The 24,413-nt window shown below is 40.6% G+C and overlaps 1 protein-coding gene across 19 annotated transcripts in view; it reads right to left on the bottom strand.

Annotated features, from left to right (window-relative positions):
- Positions 1–22,624, bottom strand: part of ppfibp2b (PPFIA binding protein 2b) — a 49,661-nt gene extending 27,037 nt beyond the window's left edge. For 4 of the 19 annotated variants that reach the window (XM_055509436.1, XM_055509439.1, XM_055509445.1 and 1 more), the window contains exons 1-3: positions 22,410–22,617; positions 8,233–8,318; positions 6,484–6,692 (exon numbers count right to left, since the gene is read on the bottom strand). In XM_055509436.1, the coding sequence (XP_055365411.1) occupies positions 6,484–6,692; positions 8,233–8,314 (291 nt within the window). In that variant the 5' untranslated portion in view covers positions 8,315–8,318; positions 22,410–22,617. Of the gene's footprint in view, positions 1–1,394; positions 1,463–2,533; positions 3,053–3,142; positions 3,445–6,483; positions 6,693–8,232; positions 8,319–22,409 lie in introns of those variants that run through there. The other 15 variants (XM_055509437.1, XM_055509444.1, XM_055509449.1 and 12 more) reach the window with 10 other exon arrangements.
- Between the last annotated feature and the right edge of the window lie 1,789 nt (positions 22,625–24,413).

Below are 24,413 nucleotides of genomic sequence, written 5' to 3'. Positions count from 1 at the left end.
GACATAAACCACAGCACACAAAGAGCAAACAAACCTTGACGTAGAACGGCAGGAAGCACGATGGACAGTATAACATGGGAAACAATGAACTGGCATACGAATAAATACAAACTAAGACCTTAAATACACATACAAACAAACATTAATCAACTGATTATAAATGGGAAGTCACATGACCAACAACAACTCAAGAGGGCACTACACAAAACGAAGCCAGAGTGCCCCCTGGCGGCATGGAAACAGAGTTATAACAAGAGGACTTTTGTGGCAGGTAAAATTTTAGGCCTCAAGTTTTAGGCTATGCTTTGCACAAGTTTCTCCCTCACTGGCTTTACTCTAATCCATGAGTCTGCAAATAAGGCCTGTCAGTGATCATATGTGCTACACCTAAGCTCTTTTCATACAGCGTTAGTTAATATCACCTATAAATGTTCAAGCTAATACTAAGGTCGGTTTAAGTGAAATAGCTTAGCTGCTATTGTCACCATTTTCTTTGGTCCTAAACAGACATGACTACATACAAAAGTCATCTGCCGCTGTAAACTATGTCAAATAACTGTGTGAACTCTAATGCACATAACAATATAACTTTTCTAATTTAATAATTTATAGTTGCTGGTCATGCAAATGCGTTACGGTAAATTAAATTTTCAGTGTAGGAAACTCTTTATAAAGAAGAAAAATAGAAGACAAAGTGCCTTGTGGGTATATAAAAGACTCTAAAATAGATTAAAATCCAGTTTTAGGCAGACCAGCAGACATTATTGACCTAAATGTACAAATTGTTGAAACTTTGTACTAATTAATGCTAACTGTAAATACTGTATTCTAGACAACTCTGAAAGACTAACATACATATTAATGTGCACAGTAGGTACTGTATTTAGAGTTCATTCACATCTAGGCTACTACACTGACTTTGTACATTAAATGCCACTAAAATGGTTTTGTCCTATCTCTCACTACAATAAATAGCCTTCCTCTTAACTAAGAAACTGGATGTCTTGCTGTAGTGTCTAGTGTTTTTTATCAACAGTGTCTGTAGTTTTGTAGTAGAAATGTGTTTATTTGTCTTAAAAAAAGTTATCTCGCCATCATGTTACCGAACAGACAAGGTGATTGTGTTAAATTGTGTGGCAAACAAAATTATCTTAAATTTTGTTTGACACACAATTTAACATAATCACCTTGTCTGTACAAGCACCAAAGACCCAAACAAAATCTTCATCTTATTTAGAGCTCAGTAATTTTGAGAGGTTTGTTTTGGTATGGACTTGATAGTTTTGTGCAGTGCACCAGTTAATAATAATCAAATGTTACCCTGTAAAATGCAATTATTGAATTGATTATTATACTTGCTCGGTTGTAAGCTACTGGAAAACAACCATACTCACTTTGACCACATCTCTCAACCCAGCAGCATGTGATACCATTAGAAATCGCAGAAAGTAGCAACGTGAGCCTATGAAAACAAACAGGCACACAAATGCCCATTTTAGTTTTCGACAATCACATGACAGATTCAGGAGGAACAAGAAACTATGACATGTGATATGTGACTGCTCAGCTGAACTGCTCTGCCACAAACAAAGATGCATTTTAACTCCCATATATGTATTTAAAAGAGCCCACACACAAATTTAACTCGTTTCACTGTATTCTGGTGTATGTAACTATTTCTGCCTGAAAGTTCGGCTGTGTCATTAGAATAACAGCAGAATGTTATAGAAAAAAATATAATTCAGATAAGAGGAACAGATACTGACAGCAAAGCAACAAATGCAGGGTATGCAGTGTGGATGAACATTTTGGCCAACCTACAGAAAGGGATGGCAGTTCTCTCACATCATCCCAATCATTGATATAAATAAAATAACACACAACCTTTTCTGTAATAAGGTCAATATAGGCCTCAGGCCTATTCTCATTTTTCGACAAACACCACTTTATGGCACAAATGATTTTAAATGATGATCTGTCTGAAGACTATTCATGATCTGAACACTTGTGCACATTTGTCACTGTACAAAAAAAGCTAAACTGAAACCACCATAAATTATATAATGGTAAAGCTCTGTATCTGAATCCCAATGTGGAGAAACTTAATCAAATGACAGACTTGCTTGAGTAAATAATCTTACATGACTGTGAGGCATTTAAAAGTTACAAACTGGGTTAATCTAACTTACACATTTTCTGTTACAATGCAGATAATCAAACTAACAATATTCCATAGAGGTTACTAAACAAACAATTTCAAGCAAGGTATGGACCCAAACACTTTGGAAATATGAAACAATAAATGTTTTAAAACCGCTGCAGGTGCAGGAAAAATAAATACAGGAAACCAAACTAAGAATTATCAATCAGTATAAATCAAGAAGATCGCTGCCTAAGGCAGGAACAAAGACAAAACAGTTGAATCTACAAACTAGTTATTCGAAACAAAAATACAATAGCTGGTCAAAAAATCAACCAAGCAAATTTCAAGCAAGTGAAAGAATGAGTACCAAGGGATTATTAAAAAGCTTACTGGTGTTTGAAGCAATTTATCAGAGAAAAAACAAACAGGAGTTCAAACCAGTCAACAAACCAGCAAGTACACACATTTGAGAAGTCTGTATGTACTATGTACAGAAACCAGGTGAAAGTGATTGTTTCCCTCTGCTTTCCGGAGTAATCACGAAGATGTGACATCAGACGGGTGTGGTCAAACTGAGATAAAACGTGTGTAACAAAAGCACCTCCCCAAAATGTCACAGAGACAACATAGAAAAAGGCAACAGCAAAACTCCAAACTGTTGTTGCCGATACGTCGAGTGTTGAGGGCATCTGTCTCTCACTGACTGAATACTGTGCTGTCAGATACTGTTTTGTCAACAGCAGTCAGCTGACACATAATGCTTCTAATCCGTCCACAGTACTTGTGATGCACGCCTTTACACATTTCAACACGAGACGTTCAGATACAGAAAGGTTCTTAAGCTAAAAATGACATCAGAAAACATTGTGTCTCCATGAAATAAGACAATAACATGCATTCAAATAAGAACTCCTTTTGATTATAACAAGTTTTCATTACATTGAAAACTATACAGCAGTGAAGGATAAGGACAAGGATAAAAACCAAACAAAAACTCACCTTTTTGAGCCAGGAGAAGTGCTTGTAGACGTCAATAGTCTCCATGCTCCCAGCCCATTGCTGCCCTGCCTATTTCCTCTCTGCCGTTGACCGACTTTATCAGAGCCTGCAAGCGTGTCTGCCTGTAAGTACTCGCTAGAGTTTGCAGGGCAATGCCGTTTTACAATCTCTGTCTTGAGTGGTGCGATGCCCCTATCTCCTGTCCCCTTCCTCCTTTGCTACGTCTCTGTAGTATTACTCTTCTCTTCCTCTCTGCCTTTCTGTACGGTGCCCCTGCGTTCTCTTCACTTTGCTTTTTTATCAACTCCCCCCCTCTCTTTTCCCCAGCTTTCTTTCTTTTCTCCTCCTGACCCTGTTTGTCTATTTTTTCTTGCTTTCTTATGTCCCCATTTGCTTCTTCCTTTTTGTATTTCAGAGTGGTCCTGCCTCTTTTCTTCTCTGTCCCTTTAGTGTTCCATCTGACAGCCAAATGGCCAAGCCTAGAAAGGAGGGGGAGGCATGACAGCAGACTCTACGGTACTGTAGCAGCATCTCATGTCTGAGCCACAAACAGCAGCATGTAAACCAAGAACAAATACTAACCTGACAGATATCATTCTTCCTGAAGTAGGCTGTGAAAACATTGTCTGAACTATTCCTTCTCTATGTCTAATGACCTCTGTCTGAGAATTCAGACAAAACTTGAGTTTGGGTTAGAGAAGCAACATATAGCAATATATAGTCAAAAACAGGATGATGTGAGCAAATGCTATAATCTTTATGTCAGTTGCGATAAGTAGTTACATACTAGCAACAATTTTTCAATTGATAGAACTCAAAATCTAGACTTTGACTTGTGGGAAAATATACACTATTGTCAGAAATGTAGACAGTGTGGATGCGGACAAATGCTACAATCACTGGGTCATCTGTAATGAGGAGTAGTTACATCACAACATCCTGCCTAACACGCCTTCATATAACACTTCCTGTTTAGATTTGTGTATCTGTGCATTTTACCATGGAGAACCAGTTAAAGTGCTGTCCCACAAGGTTCAGGCTAATGGCAGAGCATGTGTGTGTTGAGCCTGTTGCTGTGGGTCAGCAGGGAGGAGCAAGAAGGGGAGAGCATGGTCAGGAAAACAAGAATTTAACCTCACCTATAAGCTACTTGGACAATGAGCCAAGCTTTTATTCATCTGCTGTTCAAATTCAATATCTACTTTACTACTTTCTAGAAATAGTGCATTTAGAAAAACAATACTTTATTATCTAGAAGCCACAGTCTTCCATCAGCATTAACATAACTTTCGGTCATGCTATAAATGTCAGCTCATCAAATCATCACTCAGGACATTACTAACCCAAATTAAAAACAACAATTGCGAATTTGGAGATTTTGATTTTGATATTTTTTGTGGTAAAATCTTGTTAAAAGTTTGGGAGGTACATTAGAAACAAACAAGGAGGAGCTCGTTGGACCAGCAACATGTGAGACATCTGCTGTTGAAACAACGCAAAGCTGCTAAAAAAGCAGATGATCTGGGTCCAAGATGAATATTCACTTCATCAAATCCCAGAGGACAGAGTGTGAGGGAGTAAGCTCAGTACAGGAAGTTTACTATAGTCGAGTTTACACAGTGTCATAGCATATATGGAACACCTTCCAACACCCCCTACTTGCCCCTTTTCTGCTTTGCAAAACACTGTAACGCTTGCAAACACCATTAAATTAGACATCAATATAAAGTGTTGGGGACCTCAAATGATTAAGATGATCATGTAACATCAGAATGTAGCTCACACTTCTTAAGAACATATGAAACATCCACTCTGGCCAACACATTCCTGTAAAAGCCTAATCAGAATCATATGTTCAGTACAAAGAAGTTGTAAAAAAAACCCCTCAACATATTTTCACTTAGGGTGTACTCACTTTTGTGACCAGCTGTGTAGACTTTAATAGCTGCGTGAGGGGTTATTTTGAGGGGAGAGCAAATGTAAATTGTGGTACAAGCGCTAATAAACATGGTTTTCTACTAAACCTTAAAACAGTCGCACCCACAGACAAGATCACAGGGGAAAAGAAAGGGGAAGAACCCGAATGCAATGACTTGAGATATAGAGTTAATAATTTATTTTGCATTTTTTATTATTCTGCACACAGCAGGATGAGTAATAAACATAGCTAAGTAATAGCTAACGGAAAATCACTGCTCAGGCAAAGGATAACCTCAGAACAAAGGGTCGGAACTAAAAGTCACTGCTATGCAGGAAAATGATTACTACTCTACCCTCAACCTAAACACTCTGTAAACCACGGGCAACACTAATCCTAAACATAAAACACAAGGCAGGGACTCGGACCACCGTGAATAATAACTAAACAGCACTGTACCCTACAGGCTAAGCTAAACTCTTCAACACGCACCGTGCTGACGTGTCTGACATGGATGACAGGACAAAATGACTAGAGATGAGAAAACACAACATCCAGGAAACAAAAACTCCTTCTCACACTCAAAAACACTCTCTGTAACTATGTTGGGCCTATGACATGCGACACACCAACACTGAATGAACAAAAGGGAAGACTTAAATACCCTGAAACACAGGTGTATGAAATCATATTCAACACCACAAAATAGACAGGAAATTATGTCATTCCAAAACAACAACACCATGAAGGTCAAAGAGCGCCTCTGGTGGGGCGACAACCTGTCCGGGGTATACCCCACTTCTTGCCTGACCCGTGATACCATCACAAAGTGAGACTGAGAGAGAATTATGATGGTGACCATAGAGGAGCTAGTAAAAAAGGTAGTTATGCAAAACAATGAGGGCACATGACCAAGGGGAGCCAGGAATCAGTCCACCAACCCCACGACTGCTGGGTGAATGCTCTACCTCCTGAGCCAGTGACTCTGACTGGTTTTCACTGGCACTTTTCTACTATATTGTTTTCTACTGAAAATATGGCTCCAGTAAAGCTTTGCTCGCTGTAAATTTTCCTTGGGTAGGGTATGGTGCTTTAGCTGGCAATGCCAATCCATCAGTTACACTAGTTTAGGACAGCAATGTTAAACACATTCATTTGTAAAAAAAAAACAAAAGAGCTTATATCAAAAAATTGAACACTGCATTTACTGTTGCAGCCTGAAAACTTTGAACCTCATATGTATCAAATATACATTACAATATACAGCACAGACTGGCCTATAACAACTTCACAAAAGATTTAGTAGTAGCATTTTTTCATTTGAATTATAATATATTAATCTGAAAAAAATAATCTCAAAATGGGATAACATCATCAAACATCATGATAAAAGGTTTAAAATTTTTGTGCACATGATACATACATTTCCACTCTGTAGCCAGTCAACGAGCGCCTTTGCTGTTTCTGTTGGTAATTGTGCTCTGAGGCTGTCTCTCTCCTCCTGGTTGGGCTGAAGCTCCAAGGCAAGTTTGAGGTCCTCCGCTAACTGAGTGACCTGCAGTGGACCAATGCTAAAAGGAGAATCCAGGTTGTGAACGCTGTAAGAAAACTCCATTGCTGATGTTTTTGATCCTGGCAGGATGTAAAGAAAAAGAAGAGAAGACAAAAGAGGCTAATTACACATAACAGAAAGCTTATTAGTACTGTTGTTTAAAGCTGTTCTACATTTAATAAATAGGACAAAGTTGATAAACAGCGACAGTCAAAAACTCAAAGCCTGTAACATGAAATATGTCATAATCTGGGACGTGGCTCTACCCGTTGTCTCTCTTTCTTACACTCATTCAGTCCATGCCTCCTGATTCCAGCTCCTCCCACTTCCTGATCTGCCTCCCGTTACCTGTCCTGCTTTGACTACTCAATTCAACTTCACACTGGTGGATTTGAACTGGAAACTTCTAACCCTAACCCAAAAAAGTCTTGTTACCACAATTTATGTTTTACCATGTCAGCTGTGCATTGCGTTTATAATATGTTTAGCCTTAGCACCATAGCTGCCTACTACTTCAGCTCCAGCTTCATCTTCGACAGCTACACAGGGCTGAGTTTATTTTGTATGTTTTAAATTGAATTGAAGAATGATGTTTGCTCCTTTTCTGGGTCTCCTTAGGTCCGAAGACATTCACAAACTCGAGCCATCATTTTGAGTGGGGACTGTGACAATACAGCTGCAATCAGTGTGACTACTGTAATTGTGCTGCAATTGCATCGGCGTACCTCTCTCATCTTACAATGTGAGACCACCATATGAAAGCCTCCCCTGATTACTGTCAAGAGTATCAAACTGCGTTTATATTATATACTTCACTGTCAGCATGCCCTTCTGTTTCTCCTGCTCTGGACCACACCTGCTTCCTCTCTTTCTCTCTGTGAAAGTTATCTGTAATCAGGACAATTTCACACAACTGGACCTTCTCTTCTGCCTCCCTTCAAATACACTCCCAGCCCTTCAGTCAGTGCTGGGTCATTACCTTCATCCTTGATGGTCTCACGCTGGACTGCAGTTGGGTATTTGCGACCTTTTGTCATAATCATACTATTGCTTAGCCTTGTTCTTGCTTGTGTTGAGCCTAGCTCATATTTTTCTAGCCAAGTTCTCTCTCTCATCAGCCACGCGTTACAGATGGCGAAATGGAAGCCTCATGAATCACTGAGCAACTATGACACAGTTGGGTTGAAATCTTTCATTGCTCATCACAATACGACACAGGCAAACTGACAATCAAACCATCGCTGATACATGGTTGTTCAGGGTCACGGTCAATGTTTTATTCTCAAATAAAGGTTATTTAATCAAAGGTGTGTAATTGTGTTATTCTGTGGATAATAATAATATGTCAGTAGCCTTGATATGGTAAATATGTTTGAAAGTGCCCGTTCGAGATTCTGCTTGACGATACTTCCTCTTTAAAAGATCGATGCTGTGTCGAGTAGGAGGTCTCGAGTTGGACATAACTACCACACGTTGTTCTGCACTTAAGACGCGCACTGGTGCCTCTTGCTTTGCTAGTCCGCTCAGCCATGTTTGCTCAGCCTCATTTTTACTATAGTGCTGAAAACATATGCTCGATTAAGATGGCATTGTGGTGTGGGAATGACTGAATGATCTTACCTGCAATAATGTCATCCATCTGCTCCAGGGCTGCCTCCAACATGTGACTGGCCTCTGTTTCCATTGTAAAGGCAGAAGGCATCAGACTGCAGATAAAACAATACTTTTCAGTATCTAAAAAGTGTTTGTACTGTTATTATAAAACATCATTTGGAATCAGGATGGCAGAGTATAGTGATTAAGGCCAGGTGGGACAACAGTAATTTTTAGTTCTTAAACATTTTCTAAACTTCTCCATTTTTCTGCGTAGCAGTGATTTTCAGTTTGAGTACTTGCATTTATCACCCTGTCTGTAAATGTTTTGTATGTGTAAGTAAAACGCTGTGTCTGAACTTTCACACAGTATTTTACTTCTGCATTTGAGTCCACCTTAGACCAACTTGGTGACTTCTAATATGCTCGGTCCTTGTACAGGAACTGTCTTACTCTATATGTGTGCCACTGTGTGTGCAATCTATATATGCTCAAATGCCCCTCCATATTATACAGTGTTCAACGGGTATGTAAGTAAATGGCTTTGTTTGTGTGTGCTAGAGAACAGTCAAAAAGGAGTAAGAAAAAAAAGGAGTGTGAGTGTAGTTGTGGTTGTGTCTGTATGTCTCTCAATGTGATTCCCTATTATTAAATCCTTCCTTGATACAGAAATGTTTCCAGATAAAACAGCTTCACGCAGAAAAGTAAAAGTTAAGGTCTTAAAGTGACCATCTCAGAGCCCAGATATCAATCTTATTCAAGTAGTAGTAGTAGTATTGTCACAGTCTCAGCATCGTTGTCTGGTTTCCTGTTTTATTTTGTCAACTTCCTGTTTAGTTCCTGGTCTGCTCTGGTTTTTTTACTCTACAGACACATGATTCATCAGCTGTAGTCATTCAGTAATCAATGAGGTATTTAAACTCCAGTAGTCACAACAATTTCTGCCAGATTGTTAGTTCATGTTTTTGTGTCTACTCTCCAGCATTCAGCCAAGTAAATCCTTTTGTGTATGGATCCTGGATCTTGTTTTTGACCGTGTCTTGCCTGCTCCCTGTCTGTGCTGTTTGGAACTGACTCGTGATTGAACCTTGCCTGGAGACTGACTACCATTGCCTGATCCCTGTGTGTACCGTTGCCTTCATCCTGCTTCTCCGTGTAACGACCACTGCCTGTCTGAGAGTTTTATTAAACCACCACAACTGAGAACTGTGAGCTGTTCGTTTGGGTCCTTCACTTCACTACCTTATGCTGGTCCGTGACAAGTATCTTAGCAAAAGATCAAGTTTTATGTTCACGCTGGAAGAATATATATAATTTGGTGATCTGGCTTAGATTGAACAATTTGCTATTTACGAATGAAGCAAAATCTCTTTTAAATTTTATACTACTGAATATAATAGTCAAAAAGCTAATATATTTTCCCATTACTTAAATGCTGTACTGTACAGTGTGTTCCAAAAAAGCAAAGCATAACTGTAAATCGATTAGATTAGAGATTGAATGATGCGGATATGAGTATTTCAGTGCAAATAACTGTGGAACAGACCAGTAATAACCATGGAGCAAACCAGCATCTCTTTGACCTGACCAGTAGTGCAAATATCGTGATGTAGGGGGTTTCTGTTGAGGAGAGCAGTGCAAATTAACAAGAAGCAGAGTTCAGTGGAGAGACAGCTCTGAGGAAAAAGGTGATTTTTAGTCCACTCATTCCTTTCTAGAGGCTCCTGAATGGGCACACTGTGAAGGTACATATTGTGTCACTGCTAGTGTACAGTCTGATGGCTGTGGGGAGGAATGACCTGCGGTAGCAGCCTAGTGCTGAAGGAGCTGGTCAGAGCCTCTAGAGTGTGGTGCAAGGGGTGGGAGGGGTTAGTCATGATTCAAGATTCAAAAAACTTTATTATTGCAAGAGGGAAATTATTTTGCACACATTGATTGCTGTCACAGTTGGATGTACACGCAAGAAGGTACAGTAGAGAGATTAAAAAAAATAGGAAGGCTAACACATCTACACACACTCACATCAAATTACTTATTACAAATTACTATTATACATGTTATTGCCTAGATGAAGATCAACCCTTACAGACAGAGGAGGAGTTGTACATGTACTGATGGCCACCCGTAGGAAGGTGCTCTGGTAGCGTTCTGTGGAGCACCTAATACTGATCAGCTTCTGGCTTAGGGTGCTCCTTTGTCCAGCTCCTCTGTCTTCAAAGCAGCTCTGCAGGGCAACACGGTCCTCATCTGTCCACCTTATAACAGTTTTAATAGTGGTAGGCTGCCTTTGAACCTGGGGTGTGTATTGTGGCAGCAGATTAATTAAATTGTGATCCCACTTTCCCAGAGGGGGGAGGGCAGTGGCAGAGTAGGCATCCTTAACATTAGCGTACATCAGATTCAGTGTCTTCTCCCCTCTGGTGGGACAGCTCAAAAACTGGCTGAATGTAGGTGACTTGGCAAGACTGGTGTGATTAAAGTCACCGGAGATCATTAAAAAAGCGTCAGGATGTCTGGTGTCACATGCTGTGGCAGCATTCGCGGAGGGGTATGTAAACAGAATGAGGATAACATGGAGAAACTCTCTGGGTAAATAATATGGACGGAGGCCCTGGGCCAATAGTTCGATGTCAGGACTGCAGGCAGGAAATCCACTCTTTGACTGTCACATGTCCAGGAGGGCCAAAACAAGACAACAAAACAAACACACAAGAGTCCATTTCAGATTCCAGACGACCCAGGAGCCTCTGGATGGGAATGATGGAACTCCCGGATGAGCTCCCGGATGTCCTTGGCCAGTATTCACAACCTCTCCTCGGGATCGTTTCCACCGCGCCCTCTGCGTCTGCATTCCATGAGAGGAATCATCAAGGCCAATGAAACATCTGCCTCTAGGGACATCACAATAAGAATCGGTCTCACAGCAGCTGCCTTTGGTCAACTGGCTTGGTGCGCTTGAAAGAAAATGACAATCAGTCTCCGAACTAAAATTTGCCTCTACCGGTCCCTCGTCATGCCCAAACGTCTGTATGGATCAGAAGCATGGACTCTTCTAGCCCAAGACATCAAGAAGCAAGTATTCCAAATGCGATGTTTGAGAAGAATCTTAGGAATCAGCCTCAAGGCCCGAATTCATAACAAAACCATCCAAAAAGAGTGCCTGGATCAACCGCTCATTATGCCACCGCAATTATGAGACAGCGATTACAATGGTTCGGCCATGTCTGTAGAATGGAAGATCACTGACTTCCACATCGTGCACTCTGGAGAACAAGACCCCCAGATTGGAAAGTCGCACAAAATAAAAACACATAATTGGTGCAAGTGGAAAAAGCCCTCGCTAATTATGGAATCTCCAAAGAAGAAGCAAGAGACCAAGTGGCTCCAAATCAGCAGTGGTGGAGGAATATGATACAAGACGTCTGTGATGGACGTTTCCGTACGGCACCTACAGAACCCTATAACCTCCGGGGTAAATAGGGAACAAAGGACATCAAGTTAAGTCAAGTTATTTCAGCTCTCAGTGTATGCTGGACCACCATTGATAATGCAAGGAGGTGGAGGAAGAGGAGTCTGTGGCACCAAGGGGCTGGTCTGGAAAAACTTGAGCCGACTAACATGGAAAGTTGAATGGATACACAGGGATCTGGGCAAGGAGAGTGTGGCAGAGACAGCATTAATGACCTTGGCGACTGTAAATGACTGGATGCTCAGATGCAGATATTTTGTCGACAACCAGACTTGTTCTCCAACTTGGTTCTCCGATTCAGGGGAACGCCTCCAATCTGCCGCCTCCTTGTATTTAGCTTGTGACTGGAGCATAATCCTTTGAGATCGCAGCCAGGTGCGTCGACAACACTGGATCAGAACGTGAGCTGAGGGGACATGAATCTCCTTCTCCAGCAATGGGAAGAGGGAAGGCTGGAACCTGTAGGCACACTGGACTGGTGTCAAACTGGTAGAGGCACAAGGCAGGGTATTATGGGCAAACTCGACCCACATGAGCTTCCGGGACCGGGTGGCGCGGTTCCGGGATGAGAAAAGTCATAGAAAAACCTCCAGCTTCTGGTTGACCCTCTCAGTTTGTCTGTTGGTCTCTGGAGGAAAGGCTGACCTTCACTCCCAGTAGTGCGCAGTACTCCCTCCAGAAATGGGACACAAACTGGGGACCTTGCTCTGAAACGATGTCCCTTGGGAACCCATGGAGCCGAAACACATGTTCCAGCATGGCTTGGGTGGTCTGTTTAGCAGATGGCAACTTGAATAAAGTCGGTCAGAAGCGATCGACTACTGTCATGACTACCGTTTTGCCATGGCAGGACAGCAGTCCAGTCAAGAAGTCAAAGGCGATATGCGACCATAAGCAATGTGGGAACAGTAGTGGCTGAAAAAAACCCACAGGACATGGTGAGATGGTTTATTTCGAATGTCCCCCTTCATGGATGGCCACCTGAACCGCCTCCCTACCACAAACGCTGTTTGTCTTGTGACAGGATGATAACTGACCGACAAGGTGTGGGCCCAGTGAATGACCTTCCCTCAGAACTCTGGAAGAACAAATGAACATTTAGGAGTACAGTCTGGGAGAGTCAGCGGATCCTTGCTTTACGATGGGCCAGGAGACCGCGCAGTAAACTTACTAAAAACAAGAACCAGCGGGCCTGGCGGGAGTTTAGCCTCTTGGCTGTCCTGATGTATTCTAGGTTCTTGTGGTCAGTGAATACCAAGAAAGGCTGTTCCGTCCCCTCCAGTCAATGCCTCTATTCTTCCAATGCCACCTTGATGGAGAGCAACTTGCGGTCTCCGATATCATAATTCTTTTCGGAAGATGACAACTTGCGAGAAACACAGGCACAGGGATGAGTCTAGCCGTCCTTCGGGTCCTGTCACGAGAGAACCGCACCGACTCTGGTGCTGGAGGCGTCCACCTCCATGATGAAGGGGAGAGCCCTGAGGTAAAACTCTGTTTGAGCTGACGGAAGGTGGTATCGGCTTCTGCGGTTCACAGAAAACGTGTTCTCGAGGAGGTGAGAGCATTGAGAGGTGAGGCAATATGGCTAAAAAGCCGGGTAAACCTTCGGTAGAAGTTAGCAAATTCAAGAAATCGCTGCACACCACGGCAACGTTCCTCCACTCCCTGGGTCTTAGCTGGGTCCATCTGTATCTTCCCCTGGGAGTCAATGAAGCCTAAGAAAGACACTATGGGAACATGAAATTCGCACTTCGCAGACAATAACTCGAATGCTGAAGACTAGAGGGGGAGAGGGTAAGAATCCCGGACAGTAATGTCATTGAGCCCTCGATAGTCAATGCATGGCAAAGGGAGACATCTTTTTTCGTCTACGAAGAAGAATCCTGCGCCGGCAGGTGATGATGAAGGGCGGATTAACCCCCGAGGCCAGAGCTCCCTCAATGTAGTCCTTCATGGTCCATTTTTCTTTAGGGGACAGTTGATAAAGCCTGCCCTTCTGAGGAACTGAACTGGGTCTTTGGTTAATAGCACAATCATAGCTGCGATGCGGGGGTTGAGAAGTAGCCGTCTCTTAATAAAAACAGCGGCCTCAGTAACAGTCTGGCACGCCTTCCCTCCCCAATGAGTCGGTAGGGGCAGGTTCAGCATCTGATAATAAACGAGTATTTAATGAGAACGTAGTCAGGCAGGCAATGGTCATACACAGGTTTGGTAAAAACAAGATCCGACACGGCGTAGGCAAAGACATAGTCAGAAAACAAGCAGAGGTCAAAAACACTAGACTGGACTTTCAGAGACTGGGCTAGAAACAGGACGGATTTATAGAACAAGATCATGCACGGGAACTGGAGTAACGGCAACGCTGGAATGCTGGTCATGGATGAACGCACACAATCTGGCAAGGTAGCATGGCTAAGGGTGGTGATTAAGTACTGGGTCAATGATGACTAGATAGTTTGCAGGTGAGTTAATTGAAACCGGAAGTAAAGCTGGCTGAAACTAACAGTGACTGGAACAGGAAGTAGTAAGAACATAAAACCGGAAATAAACAAAAACAGTGATGTAATGGCTGAGTCTGTGACAGACTCCACTCCCCTACTTCTCCAGTCCAACCGGGGATTATGCAGGCAAGCCAAAGTATGTCCCAGAACCACAGGATGACAGCAAGCAGGAACAACAAGAAAATGAATCTTTTCAGTGTGTGAGTCAGAAAATACTATTGTGACTGGACCGGTGTGATGAGTCACTCTCCAGAGCCGACATCCGTCCGATGCCATGGTTTCCATAGGCATGGCAAGGGGCAAGATGGCCACCCCCAACATCTCCGCTAGCTCTGCGTCCATGAGGCTATCATCCACACCTGAGTCAATCAGAACTGCCTGCTGAATGGAATTGGTACTGGACATCAGGGTGACTGTGGGTAGAGAGCGGGCAGAGGCATTGCACATCATGGTTCAGCTCACCACCAGCCTCTGTTTTAATGGTGAGCCTGGTCTGCTTGTCTGCACTGTTGCGATCCAGGTTTGCGTTACAGTGATCTCGTCGTGATCAGCTGATCCTCGTCCTGAGACAGCGGCGGTGATGAGCGAGACATGCTGGTTAAGATGGTCGGGAGTAGATGGGTGATCAGACCCCGATATCCGTGATATCAACGTTGGTTCAGCTGCTGGCTGTGGTGGGAGCTCCACTGCGTCACGGGGCAGAGAGGAGAGTCCAGGTGGATGGAGGTGAAGAAGCAGAGAGAAGGGAAAACAAGGGAGAAGGGGTCCCAGGTGGCCACCAAAGCAGGAAAAGAGAAGAGCGTTGCGGTTGAGGTGGCCACCAACAGGGAAGAGGAAAAAGAAAAGAGAAAAAAGAGACCGGAGTTGGCTCCAATGCCCTTTTTTGACCCGCCTGGATCATTGTAGCATCCAATAGGGTTTGGGACATGTAGTTTACACCTGGATGTAAAGACTCACAGCCGGTGCCTGACAAGGTGGGGGCTGGAAAGCATTCTGAATCCTTTGTTTAAAGTCACTACGAACAGGATGAAGGCTTTACACGCAGGCCACAGTGATTCCTTTGTTTGAACATGTGGGACCTTAATAATGATTTTTAGATAGAATAGAGTTTATGCACATGAGGTCCCCCGACACAACACTGATTGATTAATTCCACTAAACTGTGCCTCCCCCTCTGCACTGCCCAAATATGCCACCTCATTCACACGCCAACTGTTAGTTTATCATTTACATTATTTCCCGACACGGCCTGCCATTTTGTGACAGACTGTGTTTTTAGATTGGAGTGATTAAAATCCCCAGCAACAATAAATGTAGCCTCTGGGTGAACAGCCTGTTGTTTACTGATGTTCACATGAAGTTTTTTCATAGCTAGCTGGGTATAAGCCTCAAGAGGGATGTAAGCAGCAGTTGAAATGGTGGAGGTCAACTCCAGGTTTGCAGGGCAGTGGCTCCCAACAGTAACAGAGTTCATGCACCAATCATTTCCCAATCCTAAAAGGATGTAAAACCCATAATTAACACTGGCTATGTAGAAGGCTTTTAGTTGTTCAGCAAATCAGGGACAGTACAGTTGTACAGTTGTGAGGCATTAAGAGACAGTACAGAGTATACATGTTTTGTGTTCAGAGCATAATAGTGTTCAGTGTTCTAATCTTTTATAAAATGAACATCTAAACCAAATTGAATTACTATTGAAGTAAAACGTGAATATGGAATTAAGTGGTAAGGTGTGATAAAGGCATAATCCTTGTTAAACAGTGTTATATCCTGAGGTTAAAGCACACACTGTGTTATTTATGTCTTGGCTGTTGTAGAAAGAGACACACCTTTTCCAGAATGAGGGACACACTCTAAAAACTAGTCCGACAAGCTTGACAATATGTGACCTGTTTCTTACAGATACATGCACCTCAGTGTTGACAGATCTGCCAGTAAAGAGAAGCTAGCACTTAAAAATCTAACAAAAAGAGCAGTGAGAGCACCGACAGAGCTACACATAAAATGAACAAGTGAATAAGTAACTCTAAGTTGGCTAAACACAGCAGGTTTTGAGAACAATATGATATTTTCTAGCCAGACAAAACAATTAATATATATATAGTAGTTGCTGTATTTATTAGGAGTTTCATCAGTAAGATTCCTCAGAACCCTTCTTTGTTATTTCTACAAAACAGCTGTATGCAAACAATCGTGTCAAGAATGTAATCCATGTATCTTTCAGTAATAAAGAGGAAGCAGAAGAGTAAAGAGAGAAACACATGCACACTCAAAGGTGGTGATATTTGAGGTGTGTGTGTGTGTGTGTGTGTGTGTGTGTGTGTGTGTGTGTGTGCGTGCATGCGTGTGTGTGTGTGTGTGTGTGTGTGTGTGTGTGTGTGTGTGTGTGTGTGTGCGTGTGTGTGTGTGTGCGTGTGTGTGTGCGCGTGTGTGTGTGTGTGTGTGTGTGCGTGTGTGTGTGTGTGTGGAGCTAAGCCAAGGAGAATCTTTGATTCTTTGGCAATTAACATCAATGTGACAGGACCAATGACATTTTCTATGACGTTGTTCCCTGCTCTGTCCTTTACACCAGTCAGAAAATCTACCTCAGTCTCTCTGTCTTCCTTAGTTATGTTTTTTTAGTGTTGGTATTAACTAACACTCTGATTTATAGGTCAGCAGTAATTTAAACATTAAACTTACAACTGAACTGAACTAAGCAGTTGAAGATATAAATTTTGACCAGGACTATATGTAGCTACTAACACTATAACACTATATGTTATGACTTTGACAAGTTTATTTTGATTTGTGTAATGGCCTAATTCACACACTGGCTGAGCATGGGCAGCAGGAACATGTTTGGCAGGTAGAACAGCCTTTCAGAGAAAACAGGTTCTCAAGTTGCCCATCTTTCAAGTTTTGTCCTGTTCTTTCCCTGCTGACCTATTAGATGAATAGGCTACAACAACCCCCAGAGTCTCTGTAACTTAAAAATTACAATGTTCATAAAAATTCATGAAATGGTTAAGCTTTTAATGTTCAAGATGGATACATTTTGGCTTATGGGGAACAATATTAGTAGACTAATGTTCCTGTTACAACAACATTTAATGAAGTAAAGAGTGAAAGGTAGAATTTAAAAAATACACTACCGTTCAAAAGTTTAGGGTCACCCAGACAATTTTGTGTTTTCCATTACAAGTCACACTTTTAGTTACCAGCATAAGTTGTAAAATGAATGGAAAATATAGTCTCATTGAAAAGTTTAAAAATAATGATTTGTATTTGAAATAATATTTTTTTTAATCCTCAAACTTTGCTCTTGTCAAAGAATCCTCATTTGCAGCAATCAAAGCATTGCAGGCCTTTGGCATCTGGATGTTAATTTGTTGAGGTAATCTGGTAATCTGGGCCTTCTGACGCAATGAGCAGACACGTTGTACCATTACTACACTGCAGTGACAATTGCTGGAAATGGGCCTCTATACACCTAAGTAAATATTGCAGCAAAAATCAGACATTTGCAGCTAGAATAGTGATTTACCACATTTGTGATGTAAACAGTGTATTTCTGAATCGTTCATGTACTGTGTAGACTGTGAGGATAGGTGAAAAACTAACATCTAACCAAGCATTTTTTATAATTAATTATGTATATTATATTATGAGCTTTAATTCCTTAGACAAATTTGTCATAACCAGTGAACTGAAATGAACTCCAAACAGACTTGGCTTTGGAAAATAAAAAATACCCACACGCAATCAGCTTCTTATCTAACAAAAATGCTTTATCTATGTCCTACAATGAAACAAAAAAGGATGAGATTGGAAAGTTAAACATACAAAGCATTATATTATGGGTCTCCCCAGTTCCAGAATCCAAGTGGGTGGTGTGACCAGCAGCAGTCTCACATCTCCAAAAACACAGAGGAACAATTCCATGCATTGTTTATGATGTTGTTTGCATAAACAGACCACATTTGAAATTTGAGCCTGGATAAAGGTGCAGAGTCTACTCAACTGCTCAACTGTTTCCAGAATACACTGCAAGTCACAGTACAAACCCTTCATAAGAGTGTTGGATGTAAGGTTGCTTTGGATGGAGTTCTCCGTAACCTTAATGCAGTCTGAAGAACTGACTAAATATCAAATACATACTAGCATACACTGAGCAGGAAAAACTGTGTAGTGCTGTACTTTATTGCACTGTGCAACGGCCACCACAATGACTGCAGGAAACTATGGTTACACTGTGAGTCACAACCTGCTAACAAACTATCTAGAAAGGAACAGAGACAGATCCTATAACAGCATCATGTTGCAACCCCATGATTGTTTAGGCTGTGTGTGTTTGTCTTTTTGCAAGTCTGAGGTGATTGGTATCAGGATGCAGGTGCAAAACCAAAAGCTAACCATGTTTACATTGAAGTTCTGCAAAACTCTGCTTATTTACTAACTGAATTATGAATATGAATCTAAAATATCAATGACATTTTTTGAAATCTTACAGTTGAATTTCTATTTACATGATTTGAAATTAGCACTGCTTTTCAATTCATTGTTAGACACTTTGGTTTTACTCAGCATGTAAATGAACAACCTCAGGATCCTTTTCAGCACTGTAGCCAGGTGTGCTGAGCCTACTATTCCTAAGATTTACAGTCAGGATTTAGAAAACATCATAGCACAGAAACAGCTCTTGTTAGAGTCACTAATGAGCTCCTCTTAGCCTAAGACAATGGTCCAGTTTCCTGTTAGATGTTAGTGATGCATTTGACACAATTAATCACAACATTCTATTACAGAGACTAGAACATAGCATCGGAAATTAAAGGAACAGCACTGGGATGTTTTAAATCCTATTTGTTGAACAGACTCCAGTTTGTTAATGTAAATGACAAATTCTCCATATGCACGTGATATTATTAGAAAGCATTCTATGAATGTTCATTGTTATGCAGATGATACTCAGGTATATATGTCATTCAAACCAAACGAAACAGATCAATTAGTCAAAATTCAGAGTTGTTTAAAAGACATCAAATCCTGGATGTCCCAAAACTTCCTTCAACTAAATTCGGATAAAACCGAGGTTCTTATCGTTGGGCCTAAAAATCACAGAGAGACACTACTGAATCAGATAGCCACCCTGGATGACATAACATTAGCTTCAGATTCTACTGTGGGGAACCTTGGTCTCATCTTTGTTCAGGATCTTATTTTTACATCATACATCAAATAAATCCCCAGGAGTACCTACTTTCACCGTAGAAATATAGCTAGACGCATCCTCTCTCAGAGCGATGCAGAGAAACTGATGCATGCACCATGCATTTGTTACCTCTAGGCGGGACTACTGTAACTCCTTACTCATAGGATGTCCTAACAGCTCCTTAAAAAGCCTACAGCTAATTCAAAATGCTGCAGCCAGAGTTCTGAAGGGACTTAGAAAGAGAGATCACATTTCTCCTACATTAGCTTCTCTGCACTGGCTGCCTGTAAAATGTAGGATAGAATTTAAAATTCTCCCACTCACCTACAAAGCACTTAATGATAATGCGTCTTCTTATCTTAAAGACCTCCTAGTTCCTTATGCTCCCAGCAGAACGGTTCGTTCTCAGAGCGCTGGGCTACTTGTGGTTCCTAGAGTCTTTAAATGTAGAACAGGAGGCAGAGCTTTTAGCTACCAAGCTCCTCTCCTCTGGAACCAGCTCCCTGTTCAGGTTTGAGAAGCTGACACACTCTCCCTTTTCTCTCTCTCTATCCCCTCACCCAAATCAGTCAAGTCAGCCACATCCAGCTTGGTTCTGCTGGAGGTTTATTCCTTGTTAGAGAGGGAGTTTTTCCTCTCCACTGTTGCTGTGAAATTGTAATTAATTACAATTAAATGCTTGCTGTAGTGGCTTTAGTTGTGTAAGGTCTTAAACCTTACCTTGTAAAGTTCCTTGAGATAACTTTGATTTGGTGCTAAATATTGTAAATAAAATTTAATTTAATTTAATTTAATTGAAAAAACAAAACATTAAATATCACTTGACCACATCTGCTGGTCTTAGGTAAACCAGAAAATGGGTTGCTGAAAGTTTGAACAGTTTTGGTTCTTGTATCTGCTTTCTAATATGACAAACATGATTTGACAAATCCAAGGCATCATTCAGTGAAGTACAATAAATGTATATAAATTTCCAGCAGGAGACAAAATCAAGACAAGCATATTGTAATCAAATCTAGATCAGATATTGTCATTGTTGGTGAACCTACTGTATGGCAAGGGAACAGAAACAGAAATCAAGCCGATTATATTAGGCATATATCATTCACTTCAAGTCCTCCATCCATTCTCTCACACAACCACTTTTGCAAATGTTTTTAAGTTCATACATCCTGTTGTACAAGACCAGTATAACCTCATGTATTGACCTCCTACAATGAGAAACATATGTAACCAAAGACAAATGTTTCTCCAGAGTCTATTAGTTGGCTACTCTCCAAATTCTCCAAATTCACAGCGCAGTTCAAAACTGTATTTTGTACAGGAGTACAAGAACAGTATACCCAAGGATACAATCATGTGTGTTTCAAGAGAGGTTCATGCACAGTGCTGATTAGGCACACAGCATTACATATTCATGTGGAATAAGCAACCATGCAATTGATGTCTTTCCGTAGGTTAAATTTCTACTCTTTAAAATTACAATGTATGGTCAATAAAGAATGTATATTACAGTGTCCACTGTTTTGTTATTGGCCACATGATAATGCCCATATAATCAAATTCAGGTTTTGGTTTCCTTACAGTAGGATAAAGCAAAAACAAGCACTTGAAGTAGCACTTTATAACAACTATGCATAAGTTCACAATGACTGCACTCAGAAAGGGTCAAACCTGTGGTCAAGTTCTAAGATTAAATGTTTTTCTATGTTATCAAGGTTTTCCACGAACCCTGTACTTTCCTTAATCACACCTTAAACCCCTAACTTTGCTTCCTTTGCCCACAAAAATACAAAATATCTAATGCATGCTCTGAGTTTATCTCTGTTCCATTAATTGTTAGTCCTAATGATGCCACAGAAGCATTTATTTTCTATCGTTTGGGCTTCTTGGTTTTCTCTAACAGTATAGGTATATCACCTATACTCTGCTCATCTGTCATCCCATCTTTTTTCATTTCCTTTCCCCGTTCATAACGGCAAACCAAACATAGCATTTATCGAACTTCTGTTATTAATCTCTCCTTTTGTTTTGAGTGTCTTGTTGCCTTCATGCAACAGTGGATTACCCCCAGTGGGAACTTCAGCTGCGGTGTGATTAACAGCAACAGTAAAGATGACAGCACAATCAGCTAAGCCTCAAAGGCTACAAGGAAAACCAAAGGTGTTGGTATTACACAAGTGGCTTTGATCACTGTGATGAGTGTCATCATCTGCTGATCCAGTGTGTCTGCACATGCTGCTCTATACTATCAAAATAAATAATAAATGCTATTACTATATTTAGTATTACATTGGTACACATTTTAAAAATTAAGCATTTATACAGTCCCACTTGTTTTTGTATTTCCTTTTTTCTGTGCTAACACCACCCAAGTGTCAACCAGAGCAGCTTTAATCAATTCACTGTCGTCAGTGGTAGTGATCCCTTTCATCTCTCTCCCTTTTAAGTGAGATTTGTTGTATTCAGTGCCAAAAGCTCTTTCAAGTTGCCCGTCACGTACAGTTCTTGTGAATGTGGTGCGAGTGTTACGCAGCAGATGCTTCAGCAGAGGGGGGCACACATCAGCCTTGATATTCTACATTAGCATATCAGCATCCCCTTATTTTTCTCCCACCCACTCTCGCTACAGGAAATTGATGATATGCAATTACACAGCATGTGTCATAGCAACTGAACATCATTTAACGGCCCCAAGCTGACACTACATGACTGCGCACCAGTGTAACAATAAAAGTACCATGTTTTCATGCACGTGTTTTCATATTCATATAGTGCATAATAACTACTCCACGGTGTGCTAAGGTGTACTAACATTATTAATAAATGATTACTTAAGTCCTGAGTAAGGATAAAATCTTAACGCACTGTACTATTAACCACAAATAAACACACAAATATATCTCAAAGAAAGAAATAAAGAAGGAGCTTTGTGATTGTCACAGATATGGCAATTAATTCCATTTTTAACAGTAGAACACCTTGAAAAGAGGCAGACAATTTCCAGTAATTAGTCTAATGCTGTTGTTTTACTTACTATACGCAGCTCCTCCGCTCAGTTTCGAAACAAGTCCTTTGGTTTCCCCTGTGGGGAACACTTATAGATAAAGTGAACACATTAACACACAAGCACACACACTCCGAAGACACGAAATACAACACAAAATAAACTGCAGAGCTCTTCACTCCGCGAACTACTGCAGCGCAAGATCCCTCAACCAGAACCGGCCATGTGACAGGCACACGATGCCTTTACTGGCTATCCGTAAATCATAAACTCTTCTCTGGCGCCAGTCAATGAAGTAATATTAGAGGACCTCTACATGGCGATGCAATAGCACTGCAAACGAAATACGTATATAATACCTATGCATTGATGAAAGTAATAGCAAGTTTGTGTTAATCCAAATAGAAACTGACGAGTAAACAATAAGTGTATATTTGGTCAAACTGTCAAAAAAGCTATCGAATCTAAATTGTAAATGGTTACAGGACCACTTGCTGACTGCGCATCTCCAAAATGTTCAGGCTACAGGTGTATTTTGTTTGGACATCAAACACCATTCCTTTTCTATTAGTTTTTTTTTTCAAAATATTTTAATTATAATTCAACACTGCCATCTAGCGTGTCTTCCAAAAATCACTGGACCGAAATATTTTAAGGTGTGTAATAACGCCTGCTTTCGAAAGTACATATACAGCATGTAACTTGTACGTATTTTCCAACAAATTTGGATTTTCGAATTAATTGAGTTTGGTCAGTTTGGTTTAATTCAGCTAAATAACGTAACCTCAAATTTCAACAAAAGTCATTTTAGAAATTTTAGAAATTTGATCTACGATCAACCACTACATTACATTGATTACATTACATTGATTACATTGTTGTGATTTTATCTGAGCTGAAACAGGCAATAATGACAAAAAACCTTTAGCAAAATAAGAAAAAAAAATTAGAAAAACAACAGCAACAACTATCAAAAAAGGCACAGAGGATTGCCTACTTTACTCAGAAAACAAGCTAAACAAACTAAACACATTCAAAAAAGACCTATAGAAGGTTACAGAGAGAAAGATATTATGGTCAGGAAGAAAAACCACATTCTATTAAGAGAGAGGCAAAAGTCATAAATAACAAAACAAAATCAATTTCTCATTAGTTAAAACCACAGAAACTGGGTCAACACCCATTGTTTGTCCACAAACCTGACCTGAGATCTGTCTTGCTGTTGCTGAGGAAGTACTGCATTTTGTGAGAAACTGTATTAGACTATACTAGATACAATATTGTAAATAATAAAAGAAAAAAACATTTTCGATATTTTCTTGCGCAAAGGTTAGCTAACTGCTAACTGGTAGGGAACTAGTAATAATTCCCAAAAGCCTTTGATTTTGAATACTGCATATCTTACTGCGTTATTCTTTATCATTTTTTGTTGGTTGATTTGTTCAACCAAAAACCCCAGACAGGAAGAATAAAGGTTTTGTTTTTCCCTTGGGCCCTCTAACTGGATGTCTACTTCTATTTAGGCTATGTTTTCAAACCTACAAGTAAAGAAATATATAAATTACATATGTATATTAATTGTTGCTATATTGCTAAAAGCTAGACAGTAACTTGGCCTTTGACCACAAAGCAGAGTTACGTGTATCTGGACACAGATGTTATTGTAACACAACATGCTGTAAGTATGAACTGAACAAATACAAAAAAATAATTGTTTCTCATATAGTTACTTTGATGGATCCCTCAATCAGTTTATTTTATGTACTTAATGTTTTCCTGGCTGACTTAAATATAATTCAATATATTTACACCAAAATCAATATAAATGTAATAAATAAAGTATAAGTCAATTAGGCTCAGGCCAGTTAGTGCTGTAAGCCTTTCTACTCCCTGACTCGTAATGCAGTATTCTCCCTACACACTGGCAAACAAAAGTAGTTTCTGCATTCCGTTCTATTCTGGCTCCCATTGGCCACCTGGAACGTCCGTCATAATTTCTCCGCTTGAACTTCAGTGTGATTGGTCTGGGGGACA

Source organism: Betta splendens, chromosome 6 (assembly GCF_900634795.4).
Source record: "Betta splendens chromosome 6, fBetSpl5.4, whole genome shotgun sequence".
Taxonomy (NCBI): Eukaryota; Metazoa; Chordata; class Actinopteri; order Anabantiformes; family Osphronemidae; genus Betta; species Betta splendens.
Note: the sequence above shows the minus strand (reverse complement) of the source record. Positions and strands in the feature narration are given on the sequence as shown.